The following is a 20,356-nucleotide window of genomic DNA, read 5'->3' as shown; positions in this document are numbered from 1 at the left end:
GGACGATCACTCGACGTATCGATGCGAATGTCACTGACACTTTTTGTAGGCTGTGTCTGACTGTAATGTAATTTAAAGTAGAGTTATCTATTTTCTATAATTACATTTTCATTTACACATGAAGCAAGGTAAGTATTTAATCTTTTTAACTTAATTCTCGTCAACGAATTTTTTAACTTCTCATCACAAAAATTAAAAAATTAGGTATTACCATTACCAAAAGTCGAAGCGGAGAAGTAAGTTAAAGAGATTAAATACTAACCTTAATTCCTGTGTAAGTGACAATATAATTATGGAAAATCGATAACTAATTTAAATTATATTAGTCACACACAGCCTACAAGGAGTGCCAGCGACAATCGCAGCGATATGTCGAGTGATCGTTCGTTAAGTGATTGTATGTACGTCAAGTAACCGTTCAATGGCGTTCAAACACTTTGTTATATTTATTTTTGTGGTGTTTTGTATGTGAGAATACAATAGTACTTCAAACTAGTGGGTTATCAAATCATTCCAACGCAAAAATGGCTACATTTGTTTTGTTCACAAAATTCGATTTGCTACAAAATCCTGAGGACGTAGACGAATTTTGAGACCAGATTTGAAATCAGCGTGGAAAAATCTACGGGAAATGATGTAGAGCATGTTAACAAAAAAATTTTTCCGCGCGTGGTATCGGATAAACCACAATTTTTTTGAAATTGAGCAAGTTTAACGAACGTTTTCGAAGTTAAAAAATGTTCCTACCATAATCTCCCTATTTTCCCATATTCCGCAAAGATCCAGCTTTGAGTTAAAAAAAATTTCATCGCTCTATCTCATTTCTATCGAAAGTTCTTTAATTTTGACACAGAATTCATCGGTATGACCCACTGTGCGCCGCACAATGGTGCCAAATGGCCAAAAAACGGCAAAAAATCCGAAAAAGCGAAACTGTCCAACGAATTTGTTTGAAAATTTGAGAATACATTCCAACAGGCACAACGCACAACACTTATTTGGAAAAAATAATTTGTCAATAATTCAACATTAAATAATATGGATTAATCGGAAGTTTCTTTACATTGCGCTCATGTTTTAATTATGGAAGCAAATCTTAAAAGTGTTAAGCAGCTTTGGTTTGGTCCTCAAAGTTGATATTCAAACTTAAATTGCGGCCAAAGTGTGATTGGAAGTAGATTGGAGATTTTTACACAAACTAAGTTTAATATTACACCTAACCACAACAATTTGTGCAAAACCAAAGCTGCTCAACATTTTTTAGATTTGCTTCCATAAGAAAAACATGAGCGCAATGCAAAGAGTTAATGTTGAACATCTTTATTGACAAATTATTTTTACGTGGCGCGCCGTGTACCCCGCGTATATGTATAGTAGAGGCGTGCCCATACCGCTTTCATGGTCCGTTGTCTGTACCGCTGGTCTCAAGAAAATAATACCAGGCCGTATACGAATACGACTAAATGACTCTATTCTTTTATATTTTTCACTTCCAAATATACATGTTGCAGAAAAAGAAATGGAGCTAACAGTAAACTTAAAAACTTGTAAGGCAACCAAAATGAACGCGTATTGTCAGCCAGTTATTTAGGATAGGATGAGGGGATCAGTTTACTGTTAGCTCCATTACTTTTTTTGCAACATGTATTTTTGGAAGTGAAAAATATAAAAGAATAGGGTCATTTCGTCGGATTCAAGCTACCTGGCTCGCCGGGGGATTGTCGGGCCGTGTTTATTGCACCACTTGGCCAAGGCGTCCCAGGCCCTCGTCGCTTCGTCGTCCTAGCGCGGTGATGGGCAGAAAAATAGTTGAATAAAAATTTCGAGCATACTTTAATGAATAAAACCACTAGAAACGGTCCTAATTCCGTCGAGTTTAGGCTTTTCTTAATCGGCAGAACGCCACGAATTGGCTCGTGTGACTTTCGTGAGGGTAGCACGGAAAATAAATAAGTTCACCATTCGCTCCTTAGCGGTTTCATGCCGAGCTACCAGGCTCGCCGGGGGATTGTCGGGCCGTGTTTATTGCACCACTTGGCCAAGGCGTCCCAGGCCCTCGTCGCTTCGTCGTCCTAGCGCGGTGATGGGCAGAAAAATAGTTGAATAAAAATTTCGAGCATACTTTAATGAATAAAACCACTAGAAACGGTCCTAATTCCGTCGAGTTTAGGCTTTTCTTAATCGGCAGAACGCCACGAATTGGCTCGTGTGACTTTCGTGAGGGTAGCACGGAAAATAAATAAGTTCACCATTCGCTCCTTAGCGGTTTCATGCCGAGCTACCTGGCTCGCCGGGGGATTGTCGGGCCGTGTTTATTGCACTACTATTGTGTTCTGGGCTCAGGCCTCAGGGCTCGACCCTCGGGCGTCGGTCGTGTACATTGTAGCCTCGAGCTGGCCGAAAGTATTCATGGATTTATTCATTTTCGAGAAAATAGAATAAGAATAAAGAATAAGAATAAAGAATAAAAATTTTATTCAAAGCTTGAATAAATTCTCGGTGAATAAAAAATTATTCTAATAATTTTTGAATAATAGTTACTTTTTTATTCAAGCCCTCGAATAAAGAATAAAAATTTTGTATCTTTTATTCATTACCCGGAATTTTTATTCAAATAAAAATTTTGCCCATCTCTGCCTGCGAGAGATGTATGATACGTGGCAAAAGATACAAAAACCGGACCATTTACCCGTTGTTTAGAATAAATTGTGAAAAAAGAAGTGATTTGTCATTTAGAAATCAAAGCAATACGGGACATCATTTAGGAATATCTCCTTTACTTCGCATAAATCCGAAAATTGATATGATCAATCACTTTTTGCTGGACTCCATGCACTTGCTATATTTGGATATTATGAAAAAACTATTACATTACTGGATAGATGGAAATGTGAAAGGGTTGAAGCTGAGTGATCGTGCTAAGGTACAATTGTCAGATTTACTACAAAGGATAAAAGTGCCTGCTGAATTTCAACGAACGACTAGATCGCTAACAGAGTATCATAAATTCAAAGCCACCGAATACCGATTTTTATTGTTATATGCGGCTCCTGTTATCTTCAAGAAAATTTTAACAACTGACGTATACAGACATTTATTGCTCCTACATACTGGTTGCAGAATATTATCGTCTACAGAATTAGCCGTGGATAAATGTAAATATGCTGGATTATGTTTAAAAAAATTTGTGACCAAAGCACAATTTATATATGGAAAGGAATTTATGATTGGAAATGTACTGTGACGTGGCAGCTTTGCCGACGTCTGTCCGAACCCTTTTAACCGAGACCGGGTCACTCGCGAGCCGATACGAATCGAAGCGAGCGTAGCGATCGATCTCCCTGGAGACAACCGGCCTCCAGCGGCGGAAAATTTGTCGCATTTGAATGTCGCGCCGCTGGGCGCGACACGGAGTTTCAGGACCTGCTCCCTTGCGAGGGGAGCCGACACCTATCCGCAGCTGCTAATTGGCGGAAGCCATTACGGGAAGACGCCCGACCGACCTATCACGCAACGGCGCGAACGAGGAAGACAACGGGGATTGGACCGAGCTCGGATTCACCAACCCGGAGATGCCGACGAGGAAATGACTTCGTAGGGACGTTCACCTGCCCAACCTTGCCGACTCTCACCCGGGAACAGCCACGAGAGCTCACCTGGAATAGCTCGGGTCCATCCCATCGCCCCCGCAGCGTTATCGGACGCGGCCCCGAGAAAATGAACAATTGTCGGAGGCCCGGGTCCGAATTCCCTGAATTCGGCCCTGTAGCGAGGAGCCACGCGATAGGTCCGGCCGTCGTAGCAGCGAGGATAGATGAGGAAGTAGTGGGGGACGCCCCGTTTCCGCGTTCCGAGCCGACGCGAAGTGTGTCACTAGGACGAAGGACCCAGAGTTAGTCACACGTGTTTTGAAATCGCGATATCGTCGAAAGTACAGTGCTACGACCGCCATTATCGGGCTTGAGCCGTGCCGTTTGGTAAGTACCGGTCATATTGTTGCGAATAAAGTTCTGTGATTGCTCGTGTTGGCTCGGGACGTCGTTTGGAAGGTTCTGTAACCTATTTTGCGCGGGCTAAGTGCTTCGGCGCGTCCGGGGTCCGAGACGAGTGTTCTCGCGCCGGCGCCGAAGCAGTGTGTCGTAGCGATCCCGAGTGGTTTTGCGGGACGTACGAATTTCGATTGCGGCCCTTTAGATTCACGATCCTCGGAAGTTCCACGGTGGGACGACGTGACGCGCCCGCTTCGATCTAGCAACGTGTTTGCCGCCCTCGCCTAGTCTCTTCGCACTGCGACGCGTATTCTATCGGGGCTCGGCGCAAATCGTGCCTTTCCAGGCTTGTATCATTCACGCGGAATCCTGTGACCGCCGAGTCCGACGCGAACCGGGAATATTACGCGCGATCGACCGAACAACCGTCGAAATCGATCGAGATCGCGCCGGCAGCCATCTTGTTTGCCACCGGCTCTCGCCGGTGGCCTCTCAACGTTAATTCCCGAGATAATAAACGATCTTTGTCTGCCGTAAATGTCTCGGTTCATTCTTTCCCTGTGAGAAACGTTCCCGTCGCGGGGAATGCCCCGTCCTTCATCCCACGTGTAACCTTGGACCCTTCTACCGCTATCCCAGGTCGCGCAATCCTCGTGTGTTCGGAAAAGTGATCCCTCGGGTTTGAATCCCGATTGCTTTCGTGTGGCGCGTGTGCGTGCCTGGCACCCGTAGGTTCCATTTCGAACGCTCGAGGGAGAACAATTTCGAATACGCGAGTGATTGTTTGTCCCGGGAGGACCACGTGTCGCGCGACCGAGCGTGGCCCGGCCGTCAGGCCATAATTTCCCGAGTCCGGTCACCGATTCTGTCGAGAAACGGTGAACGGCGTGACAGTACATATATTTCTAGTTTTCCATTCGAAACCGCTCTAGGAAAAATGAAACGACTTCTTCGAAATGGAAATAAGCCTCTCTCGCAATTATGCCGTCGACTGAATGAAATATCCCATATTTGGAACGAAAAAGCCGTTATTCCAGCTACAATCAAAATTACTAGACAAGTGAAATCAAAAGAATTAGAGAAAATACTTATTAAACGAGTTCAATATAAAGAGGCACTACGAACGACTAAATTTCCTAACAACACAGTATTATTGAACAGCAATGAAATCATACAATTAAAGAGTATGTGGATATCCCCAAACGATGATGTTTTGCCGCGGAACTGTGGGTTCGCGTATGTTCCGGATCACTGCCCGCCAAGTTAATCTTGGGCAGCTAGTTCAAATTATAGAATGATCGCAAAAGACAATAATTGATTCGCTTGACTTGATATCGCATGAATACGTTAATGGAAGCGTTTCGTCCCGGACCTGCTAGTGGACTCGTCAGTAAGGCTGATCTAGCAGGTCCTGCCTTATACGCGCGCAGATGATGATATGAGGATTCGCGTTTGTGATTGAACGCACGCGAGGGATCTCGATTGATTTGATCCGGTTCGCGAGGGATTTCGACCGACGCGATCCCGGTTTGTCGGGTGTCCTGATCACTGGACGACGAACTACCGTGATGCTAACTTTGCACATGTAATGAACGATTGACAAGACAATGGCTCGTGCGTTGTACTTGTCTACCCGAGGACTGGAGAATGTCACGGCGTTAGAGCGTAAAACTCAACTGAGCGATTTCGTCTTCCAGTCCTGGCGCGATGCTCGTTGGATTCTCGAATATGAAATAAGATGCACTGATTGGTTCCTGCAGAAAGTTGCATTTCCCAATCAGTACACACTTTGACTCCTAGGACCTCCTTCCCGTAGCTCTGAATGAGGCCCTAGGAAGGAGGAGTGGGGCGAGATCTTACTCGGTCGACGACGCGACGGTTCCAGGTAATTCGACACCCTGCGTAACGGTCGCGGACGGTCCTTCGGAGGGACTAAATTTATGACACGATGTAATTTCGAGGGTGTATAAAAACTGAACGTTAAACAGATGCCTTGACTGGTCGCCGAATGACCCTAGTTTGTTTAATCCTTGAGGAGGATATTTAGGCACGTTCGCATCATAAATCCTGTCCGAAGGAAACCTACGAATTCTGTTCCTGTGCGATGGAACATACTCCCCCACGTTGATCGATCCGATTGATCAATATTAAATTCTAGTAAAAAACATGTAATTGACGTTAACGCTTAGCACCGCGCGGTTGTGCTCGGTTTGTATATAAAATAATTGCGAGTTGTAACGTTGCACGTATAAACATGATGATGTTTGAATTATCACTGCGTGAATGCTGCAGTGATGTTCGATTTGCGTGTTGTGTGTTCCGCTGAAATCAGTTTAAGTAAGATATACACATTAAAGAATCACCAATCAGGAAATGGCCATGAGTAAGACTGTTGAATTGTTCGGATCTGACGAGATCGATATACGAGAACAGTTTACGAACGTTTAAATGTTGATAACAAACATAGTGAATTGTTTATACGTGAATACTGGTTGCCGACGACACATTCGTCGTGGTGTTTGGTAGATTTGATAATTGATTCCAATAATGCCGATATGGTAGTGAAACGCAACTAGATTTTGAAGAAATCTAGTCTAAAGGACATGACAAAGTGTCGCGATTTCTTGTCCTTGAATGGAAGCTGACTCGTTGCGTCAGTTCGTCATCTGTGATGTTGAAATCCGTACCGTTATCTGAGTGAATGTCTCGAGAGTGTAACGTTTATCGACGAATGGTATGGAATCACGATGAAGACCTCGGTGGTTAGGTCGCTGTCTGTGTTTCTGCGATATAGTAGCGGACGCGAGGGATCTTAACTGATGCCACGAGATCCCGTTTTGTGATGTGCTTTGTCCCGTTGGAGAAACAAGAGATCAATGTGTCAGAGTTCGATTGAGAGTGTTAAAGTGGACTATGCTAGGGACTGATGAATGTCACGGTGTGAGTTTAAAAACTCAGCGTTGTGAATTCGGCTTCGAGTCCTGTCGCGAGTTTGTACTGTACACTCGTCTTGGCTAAGAGCGCAAGAAGTCAGTTTACTTCGCTTGTATTGGGATGATACAAGGATGGCACTTGGTTTAAGAACTGTAGAGCGCGTAGCTTCGCTTGTATTTGTAAGATACAAGGAGTGTGCGTGAGAGCGTTCTTCGTGAGGGCCCTTCTATGTATGTGAGAAGGGGTGTTCCTCGATTTGAGCATTGGTGCAATATCACCGATTGCCCTTTGAATGAAATGTATGAGTTAGTCATGCCGAATGGTGCATTTCTCAACCAACAACCTCAAACTCTGACGCATGATCGAATGATTCGACACGTGATTCTAATGTGGAATTGACGTGTATGTTTGACGCGTAGGTCGATATGACTGACGTGACTTGACGTGATTTAAATGCCATTTGACGCTATTTGACGCGACTTGACGCTTCTGACGCGGTTTGAAGCGGTTTATCTGCTGATTGATTGTATAGCCATGATTGAAAGTCAGTTCAATTGAACGTTAGTTTGACTGAATGTCAGTTCAATTGAATGTAAGGTTGATTGAATGTTAGTTTGACGGAATGTCAGTTTCATTGTATGCGAGTTTCGAATGTCAAAATAGATTGAATGTCAATTCAATTGAACGTTAGTTTGACTGAATGTCAGTTCAATTGTGAGTTGGTTGAATGTGAGCTCAATTGTATGCGAGTTTCGAATGTCAGTTTCGAATGTATGCGAGTTTCGAATGTCTGTAGATTGAATGTCAGTTTGACGGAATGTCAGTTTCCGTTGTAAGTCGGCCATGCGGTTCGCGACGAAAGGTTTCGAGTCGAGGGTTGTATGTTTAACCAACTCAGAACAGTAGAGTCGATCGAGAAAATTGGGTTGTCCGTGTATTGTCATGATTCGAGGCAATATGCGCGCAGATCTGTATGTTGATCTGTATCGTGGCTTCGTCTTGCTGATATTGGTTGCAAGGTAGTAAGACGTTCGGATGAGAAATTATCAGTGTCATTGATTCGGATGCTAGGATTGAATTGAACGTGAACTAGACTTTCAGTCTCACCGCGAGGTCGGTCCGTTAGGCTTCTCGTGGATTGGGAGGTTGGCCTTAGGAGTTGATCTTACGTGCGCGGATCTGTGGTGATGATCCCTTTTATGGCACTGCTCGTGTTAAGACCTGAAGGGTTTCACTTATCTGAATATCTACTTAAAAACCGAGGTGCACCACGTCGCTTGTAGTGTGGTATACAAGGTTGGTACTCGGTGGAAGTCTACAGAAGAAGTGAGGTCGCTCCGCTCCAGAATCTAACACGAGCTTTCCTTTGGGCTTCTCTTGGGGGAAGACAGGCGGACCTTAGGAGTTTGGTAGGTTTATAGAGCGTAGCTTCGCTTGTATTTGTAAGATACAAGGATGTGCTCGTTTCAAGGGGTAAAGACGAACTGCGCGCGAATCCGTGATGATGATCCGTGGTGTTGTCGTGCGCGAGTGGATGCGAGTAACAAAAAAAACGAGTTGTAATATCGATGCGAGTCCGAAATCGACGGTGTTTTAATTCGGTTGTTGCGATCTTGCTGTGATGATTCTGCAAGATTCGTTCATATGCGCGGTCTTTGGGACGCACGAGGAGTTGCCGAACTCCCAAATTTCGATATCTTCGGTGAGGGTGTACGCGTGCATTCGGCAACGCGACGGAATGCAAACTAATTGTTCTGCCGTATGGGCTTATTCTTCGCGGATTATTGTACATCGTCAGAACAATCAACAACACCATAAATAAGATAACGGCTGGTGTGTTGGATTTGTTTACACGAGGACTGGAGAGTTTCATGTTGTTCGCGTATGTTGAACGGGGTGAACTCGACTGCCAGTCCTACGTGCGATTTGTAGGTGAAGTTGATTGATATGTGATACGACTACGTGAAGAACTGGTTGGTGTCACTGTTCGAGCGTGTAAGACTGAACGGTTGTGATCTTGACTTCCAGTCCTGCCACGACGTCGTCTAATTGCGAATTTGAATTTGATTTCGCGGAGCTATCGAACCCGTACGGATACTTGTCGGAAGATTGAAAGTTTATGACGGCGTGATGCGGCAGGTAGAAACCCGGCGAGTGGACAGTTTCTACCTGTTTTTATGAGTCCCGGTGCGAGCCATTGTGCGACGACCGGGTACCGTTGGTTCGATTATAAATCGTGTTCGAATTTCCGCTCGAATACTGGAACCGGTTGATTTGAATGTTTACGAAACGTCCTGCCTTTGTTGTGTCGTGCAAAGGATCAGGATTGTTCGCGAGTTGATTATCGCGACTTTGTCGTCGTCGTTCCACGTTTGCGCGTGTCTTTCTGAAGGTGGCGAGGATGACTTCCGTTTAGAAAGTATCGCGATTTCGTAATGACGTCTCCATAGTCGCGATCGACGGTTTGCGGTCGGTCTCTGGACTCGTGACCGCGTGTTTTGAATATTTCGCGTTTGTCACCGTTAAGAACGATTTGTCTCGATGCGACGCGTTGCGAATTGACGATATCTGCAGATGTGATTTGATCTCACGTTTGTAAGTATCGGAATTCGTTTGATCGATCGCGATGCTCGTTGGAAGATCGTTCGCGACGTCTCGATTGTGTGTGCGATCGCGTCTTCCGGATTCATTGTTTGATCGCGTGTAGAGTGAATTGGATCGTTTATCGAATCCAACGAATTATTGTGCATTTACTGATAGCGAGTTGTAACGCGAGACAAGAGTGCGACGTTGTCGTATGTCTATCCTCGATCGCGTATTCGGTCTTTTCGGAAATACACTTTATGATGTTGTGGGTGTACGTGGACAGCGCGGGCGAGTCGTTCGTGATTCTCGCATTTGTTATTTGAAGTTCGGTAACGTCCTGCTTTGCTGAACCGAGCAAAGGTCAGGGTTGTTCGCGGTTTGATCACCGCGAATCGATTGAAATGCAATTGTGCGTTTCGTGTTTCGCACTTTGCTGCTTACCAAATGAATATTGGAAGGAATCGCGTGTCTCTCGGAACTGTTAGAGGACTGTTCAGCGAGGCTGTCTAACAGGTCCTGGCTAGTGGTCACGTAGATCGTCGGTCGATCTGTATTGACTCCGACTTGCACGATATCGATGCAAGTGAGTAGAACTGTGCCGGTCCGTTTGTCCGCGTGTATAGCAGGTACCGTTTGTTCTTTGTTTGCATTATAAGTTTGTGATGTTCGATCCGTTCGCGTCCTTGAGCTTCACGATGTGATTTGAACTCGATGTTGTTCCGTGATCGTAAATTGCCTTCGAATTTGATCGAGTCTGAATGAATGTAAGTAAGCGAAAAGGCGCGATCTTTGGGACGCACGAGGGAGTGCTGATCCCTTTCGATAATCTTGTTTGGAACCGATAACGGCGATCTGTGTTGATCTGTATTATACTTAGATGTGCTGATCGTGGATGCAGCAATCAAGTATGACGCTTGGTGGTAACGTGGTGTCAATTCAATCGTTCGGTGATTCGAAACGAACTAACTTGAAATAAGACGTCCAGTGACAACGCAAGGTCGGTTAGGCTCCTCGTGAGTGGAGAGGTTGACCTTAGGTGAGGAGAGGGATGTCTTGTCCATTGTAATGAGGAAAAGAGCTGTCCAGATGATTGAAAATGTAATTGCGCATATCGGAAGTTCGATCGATCGTGAAGCTCGTGAGGATATCATTCGCGATGTCTTTCATGATCGGTTGAAAGATCATGACGATAGGATATGCGATTGCGTGTGATGACTTGAATCGTTTCGAGAATGCGACGAATTGTCCGGCATGGCGGTACGTTTAATGATCGCGAGGTGTGACGTGAAACCAGAGCGCGATGGTTGTCGTACGTATCCACCAAATGAGCTTACATGGCTTGTAGTTTTCGTCGGTAGTCGTCAATGTCTCGATCGTTGATTCGGCCTTTACGGAAACTGACACTCGTAAATGTAATTGACATGTTGTATGTCGAAAGTACGGTGCGCGTATGTTAAACTTAGAAACGCGTTTTTCTGGAAGATGGACTTTATCTGCGATTTGAAGGGACGTCGTTTGTGCTTCAAAATGTGGATGCGTTGGCTCGTTTCGTGCGCGTTAGCCATTGCGTTAGCGATTCTCGTAACGCGTGTGAATATGAGAAATTGCCAATTGCTTGAAAGTTCCTGATTAGTAAATTCAATAACGTGTCTACCTTGTACTGAAATGGTTCGAATGCGAATGACTCTGAGCGGATGTTGCGTTCGAATGAGTCTCGAGGTCGATGATAGTTTAGAATGCCTTCTCGGCGACGATGTGTGTTACTGCGGCTAAGGCTGGTTGCTTCCTTTAACGTGGTTGCGTGAACTGCCGGATGATGCAGACCACTGTTAGAATGTCTTGTACACGACTGTTTGTGCACGATTGTCTTTTGCACGAACTGCACTCACTAGGCCGCTGATCCGGCTCGAAGGACCAAATGTTTTGCCGCGGAACTGTGGGTTCGCGTATGTTCCGGATCACTGCCCGCCAAGTTAATCTTGGGCAGCTAGTTCAAATTATAGAATGATCGCAAAAGACAATAATTGATTCGCTTGACTTGATATCGCATGAATACGTTAATGGAAGCGTTTCGTCCCGGACCTGCTAGTGGACTCGTCAGTAAGGCTGATCTAGCAGGTCCTGCCTTATACGCGCGCAGATGATGATATGAGGATTCGCGTTTGTGATTGAACGCACGCGAGGGATCTCGATTGATTTGATCCGGTTCGCGAGGGATTTCGACCGACGCGATCCCGGTTTGTCGGGTGTCCTGATCACTGGACGACGAACTACCGTGATGCTAACTTTGCACATGTAATGAACGATTGACAAGACAATGGCTCGTGCGTTGTACTTGTCTACCCGAGGACTGGAGAATGTCACGGCGTTAGAGCGTAAAACTCAACTGAGCGATTTCGTCTTCCAGTCCTGGCGCGATGCTCGTTGGATTCTCGAATATGAAATAAGATGCACTGATTGGTTCCTGCAGAAAGTTGCATTTCCCAATCAGTACACACTTTGACTCCTAGGACCTCCTTCCCGTAGCTCTGAATGAGGCCCTAGGAAGGAGGAGTGGGGCGAGATCTTACTCGGTCGACGACGCGACGGTTCCAGGTAATTCGACACCCTGCGTAACGGTCGCGGACGGTCCTTCGGAGGGACTAAATTTATGACACGTTGTAATTTCGAGGGTGTATAAAAACTGAACGTTAAACAGATGCCTTGACTGGTCGCCGAATGACCCTAGTTTGTTTAATCCTTGAGGAGGATATTTAGGCACGATCGCATCATAAATCCTGTCCGAAGGAAACCTACGAATTCTGTTCCTGTGCGACGGAACAATGACGTGAATTGTATCGAAATTACAGGAAAAATATTGAGAAAGAGAAAGGCGCTTTATTCCTATCCCTGTGATTCACGTCATCTCCAAATATGGAATTGCAGTGGTAGAAATACGGATACTATAATGTGTAAAATTACCGACATCAAAAGCAAAATGGTTCCGTTTGATTTAAGTGGTATTGCTGGAGAAAAAATTTTGGTAATGCCTCTACTGCATGTGTGAAATGTATACATGCAATCGACCGATTGCGTGGTAATGCATTTTAGTTGGTCGCTCTAGTCGGCTAAACCAATTAAAATCGGTTGATAAGATCGGATTGCAGTCCAATGATTATTACTAATCAATTATTTAATTATTACTCTCCCGTCCTCTCGGCAGGCGGCCACGAGTTGACCTGTCCTCTCTCGTTCGAGAGGCGACCAGGTATTATCGCCGTACTCTCCTGCCGGGGTGCTAGAGCTAACCAAGAACGGCCGTGGTTCTAAACCACGTCCTCTCTCTCGGAATAGCAAATATAGGCCGAGTCCATCTGTGAACCCGATATTCATTTTTTTTTCGTTGCTATCCGCGATCGCGAAAATCGCGATTCATTTTCTTTTTGCTCGTCTCGCGTCGCTGTCCCGCGCGGCCGCCTATAAGCTACCTTCGAGAAGCTTCTGCCTTCGTATACACAGTGTAAAGTGTGACTGCATTGGATAATTCTTTCAAACGCTCTGAAGAAGCAAAACGTGTCGGACGAGATCGAGAATAAGTTTATACCAGTGATTGCACGTGTTTGCAAGGATGGCTGCGACGACTAGGAAAGGCCTCAAGCGAAAATATGTGGAAAAAGTTGCAGATAACGAAAAAGGTAAGATACTTTAATTTTTCATCATTAATTTTGTGCAGTTTTTTGTAGAAATTGTACCTTTTCTTAATTGAAAATGCCATTGTTTCGTTCTGCTATTCAATGATTACAATTTATCAATCAACGCCATCATTTAAATCGTGAAATAATAAAAAGCTACATTAAAAGTTTTAGATGAGACGGATTCTGAAATGAATTCTGATATTGTTGAAGACGTCGAGATCATAACGAAAAAAAGAAGGAAGCAACCGAAGAAATTAAACAGAAGAGTCACCGTTTCAGAAAGTTCCGACAATAGCTTAGACTTTACTAAACGCGATTCACCGCCGCAAATATTAAAATCAAACACAGTTGAATCTACATCCACTCCACCGTCGAATTTATGTCAAGACGACATCAATTCATTGAAAAGTAAATATATGCTAAATTAATAGATAACGAAATTATTTAAAACAATATAAATGTTTCGTTCATTCAATAATGCTTTATAGGCATTTCCACAACCATAAAATTTTAATTTATTACAGATTACATCAACGAAACAATAGAACAAAATTGCAAACCCCTATCAGTTAAATTAAGCCAACTGACAAGTATGATGGTCGACATAAAAGCAACCCTGAACGAGCTGTTAGGAAGATCAATCGATCATAAGAGCACTAACAACAGTTGCGATGTTATTTCCGATTTTAATGAAATTTGGAAACTTCCGTGTCAGACGGTAGAGGACTTCAAAATATTTGATGAAAAAATCGGAAAGGAGATAGATGTCCGTAAAAAATTGGTAAGATTTTATACTGTTCTATTTTCCGTATTTATTTATTATATGTATGTAAAACAAGAATTAATTCTATCGCGAAATTTTCTACAGGCACACAAATTTATTAGCATTATAAACAAACGAACAACAATCGTCAGAAATATGAGCGAAATACTGAGATACTGCTTATCTCGAGAAGTTGCTCTCAGATGCAATGCAGTAAAGCATGTCGAGGGGAAGCTATTTGTATTTAAAGATACAAATCTTTATAATGTTGTTAAAGGTATTTCTCCATTTTCCGTTTATAAGATTTGTATTACTAATTGATGAATTACGAAATAATCTATTAAAATTAATTATTTTCAAGTTGCGATGGTGTCAGCTTTGTCAAGTGACGAAAATCCGTTAAAGGATTGCGACATTATAAAAGTAATAGGGACAGTATTACACCACTGTAGAGATTGGGAAGGAGGACGAATGAAACGGCAGAAAAAAAATATTACGAACACAAACGAGAATAAAAATAGAAAATTATTATCTGAGATTGATCAACTTTGCGATGTAAATCTGGATGATAATATATAATTATAATTCATTTATACAGTGAGTGTGAAAAGTATTCGTACGCCGTTTAAAACGGAATATAACTTTTTTGTAACTGTACCAAAAACGACCAGATTTTTTATAATCAATTAGAAGCTTTGGTTTATTACATATGATATGAAAAAATTTTTCCAAAATTATAATTTACAAGGTTACAAGCGAAAATAAAAAAGACATCTTTTGAAACTTTTTTATTTGGGCTCTTAATGAAAATTTAAAATATATATATGTTTTGTAGATCTACATGTTAATTATACACATGCTGAAAATTTCATCAAAATCGGTTGACGCTAAGAAAAGGACACGCATCGAAAGATATATGTAAGAACTTGTGGATTTTTAGCAGAAGCTCAAAAGTCGTGTAAAACTACGATTTTGACCATTTTGAACCGCTTGTAGTTCGTGTTTATGTTAATCGATTTCGATGAAATTTTCAGCATGTGTATAACTACTACGAAATATATCTAATCTACGAAATATATATTAAATTTTCATGAAGGTCCCATTTAAAAAAGTTTTGAAAAATTCTATTTTTTTGCATTAACCTTGTAGATTTTAATTGTTAGAAAATATTTTTTGCACATCATTTCGTAAACCAATGCTACTAATTGATTATAAAAAATCAGGTCGTTTGGTACAATTATAAAAAAGTTATTCTATTTTAAAGGGCGTACGAATTTTACACTCACTGTATATGTCGTACAATTAAGCAATAGTATCATAAGCATATATATATATTGTAGCAGGTTAAGCGCGTAGTAGGTTAAGTATATTGTAGATTAAGGGCATCATAATTAATAAGTTAAGCATATATTGTAAATGAAGTGCGTAGTATGTTAAACATTATATTGTAGATTAAGCGCGTATATATAGTAGGCTAAGCATTTGTTGTTCATTCATCATTTCTTGTTCAATCATTTTATTTACTTTATTATGATTTCAAATATAATTACATTTAACTTAATTTCTTAATTTCCCTTTATGTCTCCTAATGAGGGTCTAATAAGACTATCCTAATGTTGCCTAATGCGGTTTGCCGCATTGGATAATCATTAGGAAAGCCTAATGTGACCCTATACGCGGGTTCCTAATGCGGGCCTCATTCGGCTTTCCCAATTAGGCAGTCACGACGCACTGCGTTACATTTCGCATGCCTGCCCAATGGGGCTGCCCCATTAGGGCCTAACAAATATATCCTAATGCGCGCCTACTGCGGTTTGCCTCATTGGATAGTCATTGGATAAACCTAACGTGGGCCTAATGCGGCGTGCCGCATTGGATAGTCTTTGGGAAAACCTAACGTGGACCTAATGCGGTGTGCCGCATTGGATAGTCTTTGGGAAAACCTAATGTGGTCCTAACGCGGGATTCCTAATGCGACCCTAACGCGGGATTCCTAATGCGGCCCGCATAGGCCTTTCCCAATTAGGCAGTGACGACGCACTGCGTTACATTCCGCATGTCTGCCCAATGGGGCTGCCCCATCAGGGCCTAACGCGATATTAGGCCAGCCTAATGCGGGCCTAACGGCCTGCCTAACTAAAATTCTAGTCGGGTAGCTGTGTTTTTGATAGTGATATTTAAACTAATCACTAGACTGAGGATCTTTATGCAAAATTAATGTTGGCTGCCGCTATTACAAGGGACAGGAGCCAGACAGATATTTGATTCTCACTGTGATCATTTTAAGAAGTTGAAAATAATACTATGGTGTTTTGAAATTATTTTAATCTCTCTACTGTATTAAAATGCACCTACTCATGTTTGCTACAAATGCATGAAATCCGCAGTCTAGTGATTGCATTACCTGATTGTTGTGATTTGTGCAGCAGTACAAGGGATATGGCAATTATTATTAGTGCATAACTATGTGTTGACAAATGTGAACAGTGATTGTGAGTGTGGAAAAATTTCAAGGCATCTGTGTGAAATAAACATACGAATTATTTATCGATTCGAAAGTGAAAGTTAAATTCTGGATCGTCGACTTGACCGCGCATCCCTTAGGCCTCATACCACCGGCTGTGCAGTTCGTCGACCTGGCCGTACGTCCCTTGACTTTCGGTACTGCCGTATACCTGAAGACATCTGTGCAGTTCGTCACCGAGTGACCCAGTGACACACATTTCGAAGCAGCAAATGGATTTACGGCTGAATACGTGAGTTTTTAATTCAATCAGTTTCTGCTTCTTCTCTTTTTTTACGATTATCTCGTAAACTAAAGCCGGTCGCCAAAAAGTCTAAAGAGAAATGTTGTTCAGAATCATGGTCTTGACAACGTATCCAAAGCTCATCGAAATCGGAGAGGAGATAGTTCAGATAGTACATCGATCGATTTACAATTACAAGTTACTTATCTCGTAAACTAAAGCCGATCGCCAAAAAGTCTAAAGAGAAATGTTATTCAGAATCATGGTCTTGACAACATATCCAAAGCTCATCGAAATCGGAGAGGGTTCACATTATCGGGAAACTCTTGTTCGTTGCGATGTCGCGGCGCACAGTGGTGCGGACGGGGAAAAAAATCAATTTTTCGAATGTTAGGTACATAGATTTTTCATTGCAATTTCGTTTACTAGATAGTTCGAGTATTTAAACCAATAAAAATTTTTTATAAATATCACTTATTTCTAGGAATGATATGACATGAAAGTTTGGTAACATGAAACCTGCGATTTTGGCTTATAAATGCGTCTACATATAAACGCAGCCACAAGAATCTAAAACATTAAAACACTTGAACAATATTATAATTTGATTATGTTTATAATCGATGATTTATTTAACGTCGCTTTAATTAATGTAAGTGTCATTTATTTATCTAAAACACAAATTGAAAAAGATGTATTTTGAATTGTAGAATTAAAGTTTAATTTGACATAACTTGTTAGCGCCAAAACGCGCCAAGATAAAACTTGTTGCAAATCATGCAACACACTTTAAAGTATATATCCAACCAGGTTTTGGCTGCGAACTCCTGCGAACCTGGCTCTGCGACCAATTTTTTCTAACCATAGTCAGTCGCATGTATCCGTGTACGCCTTTTAAAACGGAATAACTTCTCTAAACTTTTACCAAACGGCCTGATTTTGTGTGATCAATTAGATGCAGTTGTTTACTAAATAACGTGCAACAAATTTTTTGAAAAAAATAGCAATAACATAAAAAGAGGAACTTTTAAAATTTTTTTATTTGTCGCCGTAAAGAAAATTTAAAATATATGTTGTAGCCATAACGATAGGAATTAACAGGATATGCTGGACAAATAAATTTATTTTGGAATTAGGAAAATAGGTACAGGAAGGTGAAGTATATAAAATAATTCAATTGCTCGAATTACAGAATATGTAAACTCTCTCTCTCTCTCTCTCTCTCTCTCTCTCATCCTTTTTCTCACAAACGTCTAGAAGGTGCTCTGTCCTCTCTCGCTCGACAAGGCGTCCAGGTATTATCGCCGTACTCTCCTTGTCGAGACGAGCGGCCAGGAATACTCTCTCGTTCCCTCTCGGCAGGCGTCCAGGTATTGTCGCCGTACTCTCCTGCCGAGGCCTGGGCGGCCAGGAGTTGACCCGTTCTCTCTCGTTCGACAGGCGTCCAGGTATTATCGCCGTACTCTCCATGTCGAACGAGCGACCAGGAACAGACTTCCGTCCTCTCCCGTTCTCCCGGCAGGCGTCCAGGTATTATCGCCGTACTCTCCTGCCGGGGCGCTACTGCTAACCAAGAGCGGCCGTGGTCCTTACCTCGTCCTCTCTCTCGGAATAGCAAAATAGGCCGAGTCCCTCCGTGAACCCTCTATTTATATAAATCCGTTGCTATCCGCGTACGTGAAATCAACAGCGGTCGTTAAGCGCGATTCGTCTTTTCGCGCGCTCCCCTTACGTCGCTTCCTCACGTCGGTCGTCTACAAACTATGCTTCTAGAAGCTTTTAGAAGCTTGTCGATTCTAAATTTCTTCTAGAATATTCTATACATGCTACAATCTCCCCCTCTGGACACGAAATCGCCCCGATGAGTAGTCCAGGATTTTAACAGGTGACGTCGTCGGAACTAGGACCGGCTTCGTCCTCCCTCCTTCGCTTTCGTGGTCGTCCGCGCCTGCGGATGGGTACCACGGGTGCAGGTACCTGGTCCCGTTCTCCAGTGTAAGGGTGTAGTGCTGAGGTGTGATAAACTCCAATTATCACCGGCGTGTCGTCTCTGGTTTGCATCTCGTAACTGCTCGCTCCGATACGCCGCTTCACAGCATACGGTCCGTCTCGTCTCGGCGCCAGTTTAGACGAGTAATGATGGTGTCGTTTGCTCAGCGTGTGGGTGGTTACCCAGACAAGGTCACCGGGCTGGTAGTCTGGACCTTCGCGTCGCCGTTGATCCGCATACTGCTTTCGACGATCCTGTCGATCCTCCTGCGTCAGCTGCGCTACTCGCAAGGTGTCTGCCAAGGCGAGCAGTTTCGGAGTGACTTCTGGCAAGAAGTTTTCTCCGTGAACGACCGCCCTCAGGTCACGACCCGTGTCATCTGGGGTCCTCAACTCTCGTCCAAAGGTGAGATAGGCCGCCGTGTATCCCGTTGTCTCGCATTTCACCGAATTCATGGCGAAACGTATTGCGGGAAGTCTGTCGTCCCAGGATGTGTGATCGTTTCGCACATAGATTCCGAGCTGCGCTTTGAGGTCCCGGTTTTTCCTCTCCACTGGATTTGCCTCCGGATGATAAACAGGGATGAAGGATTGTTGGATTCCCAAGCAATGGGAAACTTGCTGCATGACGCCGCTTATAAACTGCGTGCCATTGCCGCTGATAATTCGGCGGGGTAGTCCAAATCGTAAAAACACCTCGTTGATTAGGACGTCTGCACACGTCTCCGCTGTTGCTTGCTGCAACGAGAATATCTCCACCCATCGGGAAGCGGTGTTTTCGATGATCAGTATCCAGTGATTGCCCTTCTTCGTAGCTGGTAGAGGTCCGAAAAGGTCCAAGGCCAGTACCTCAAATCGACGTTGCATCACAGGTGTTTGAAGCAAGCCGGCGGGTTTAACGTTACTGGCCTTATAACGTTGACATTTGATGCAGGACCGGACGTATTCTGCGATTTCCTTGGACATCCTTGGCCAGAAGTATCGGCTTATTATTCGGTGTAGAGTGTGTTGGATTCCATAATGTCCGGCAGTGGGGTCATCATGGTAGGACCGCAGGATGCCTTGTCTTTCGTGTACTGGTATGACCAGTTGTGCTTCTTCGGAATCCACGTTCGGGGCGTGCCGGTATAACACACCATCGTGTAGGAGATAACCTCGAGTGGTCCATTTCCTCATTTCGTCGTCGTTGTCTGTAGATTCCAGGGCCTCGATGATCTCCTTCAGGTTGTCATCCTTGAGCTGCTGATCCCTGGTTTCGGTAGGACTACGTGTTGGCATGTCGACGACGAGGCCGGCAAGATCCGTCCTTTTCTGATCATCCCATGGTTCTGTTGGAAGTCTCGAGAGCATATCTGCCACCACATTGCATCGCCCGGGAATGTACTCGATTTTCGGACAGTAGGGTTGCAGTAGTAGTGCCCACCGCGCCAATCGTCCGGTTGGTGACTTCAGTGTCATCAACCATTTCAAGGGCTGATGATCGGAGGCGATCGTGACGTCCGTTCCCTCGATGTAGCCACGGAACTTGTCTACTGCCCAAACTACGGCGAGTGCTTCTCGTTCCGTGGTCGAATAATTCTTTTCTGCTGGCGACAGCAAGCGACTGGCATACTCCACTGGATGCTCGGTGTCCTTCTCCCCCTGGAGGAGAACTGCTCCGATAGCGTAGCTGCT

At 43.6% G+C, this 20,356-nt stretch overlaps 1 protein-coding gene across 1 annotated transcript; it reads left to right on the top strand.

Annotated features, from left to right (window-relative positions):
- Positions 1-13,013: 13,013 nt before the first annotated feature.
- On the top strand, positions 13,014-15,011 carry LOC143218332 (uncharacterized). The gene is made up of 5 exons (XM_076443466.1): positions 13,014-13,183; positions 13,349-13,591; positions 13,708-13,964; positions 14,052-14,159; positions 14,943-15,011. Exons 1-5 carry the CDS (start codon positions 13,117-13,119, stop codon positions 15,009-15,011), a joined length of 744 nt encoding a protein of 247 aa, XP_076299581.1. The 5' UTR covers positions 13,014-13,116.
- Positions 15,012-20,356: the final 5,345 nt, after the last annotated feature.

This window comes from Lasioglossum baleicum, chromosome 19 (genome assembly GCF_051020765.1).
Source record: "Lasioglossum baleicum chromosome 19, iyLasBale1, whole genome shotgun sequence".
Taxonomy (NCBI): Eukaryota; Metazoa; Arthropoda; class Insecta; order Hymenoptera; family Halictidae; genus Lasioglossum; species Lasioglossum baleicum.
This window is presented reverse-complemented; position numbering and strand designations above follow the sequence as displayed.

Excerpts from the sequence above, each read along its gene's own strand:
- LOC143218332 (XM_076443466.1), top strand. The coding sequence starts at position 13,117 with ATGGCTGCGACGACTAGGAAAGGCCTCAAGCGAAAATATGTGGAAAAA. Across the intron at positions 13,184-13,348 it reads AGTTGCAGATAACGAAAAAG|TTTTAGATGAGACGGATTCT; the intron begins GTAAGATACTTT and ends CTACATTAAAAG. Across the intron at positions 13,965-14,051 it reads TAGATGTCCGTAAAAAATTG|GCACACAAATTTATTAGCAT; the intron begins GTAAGATTTTAT and ends AATTTTCTACAG.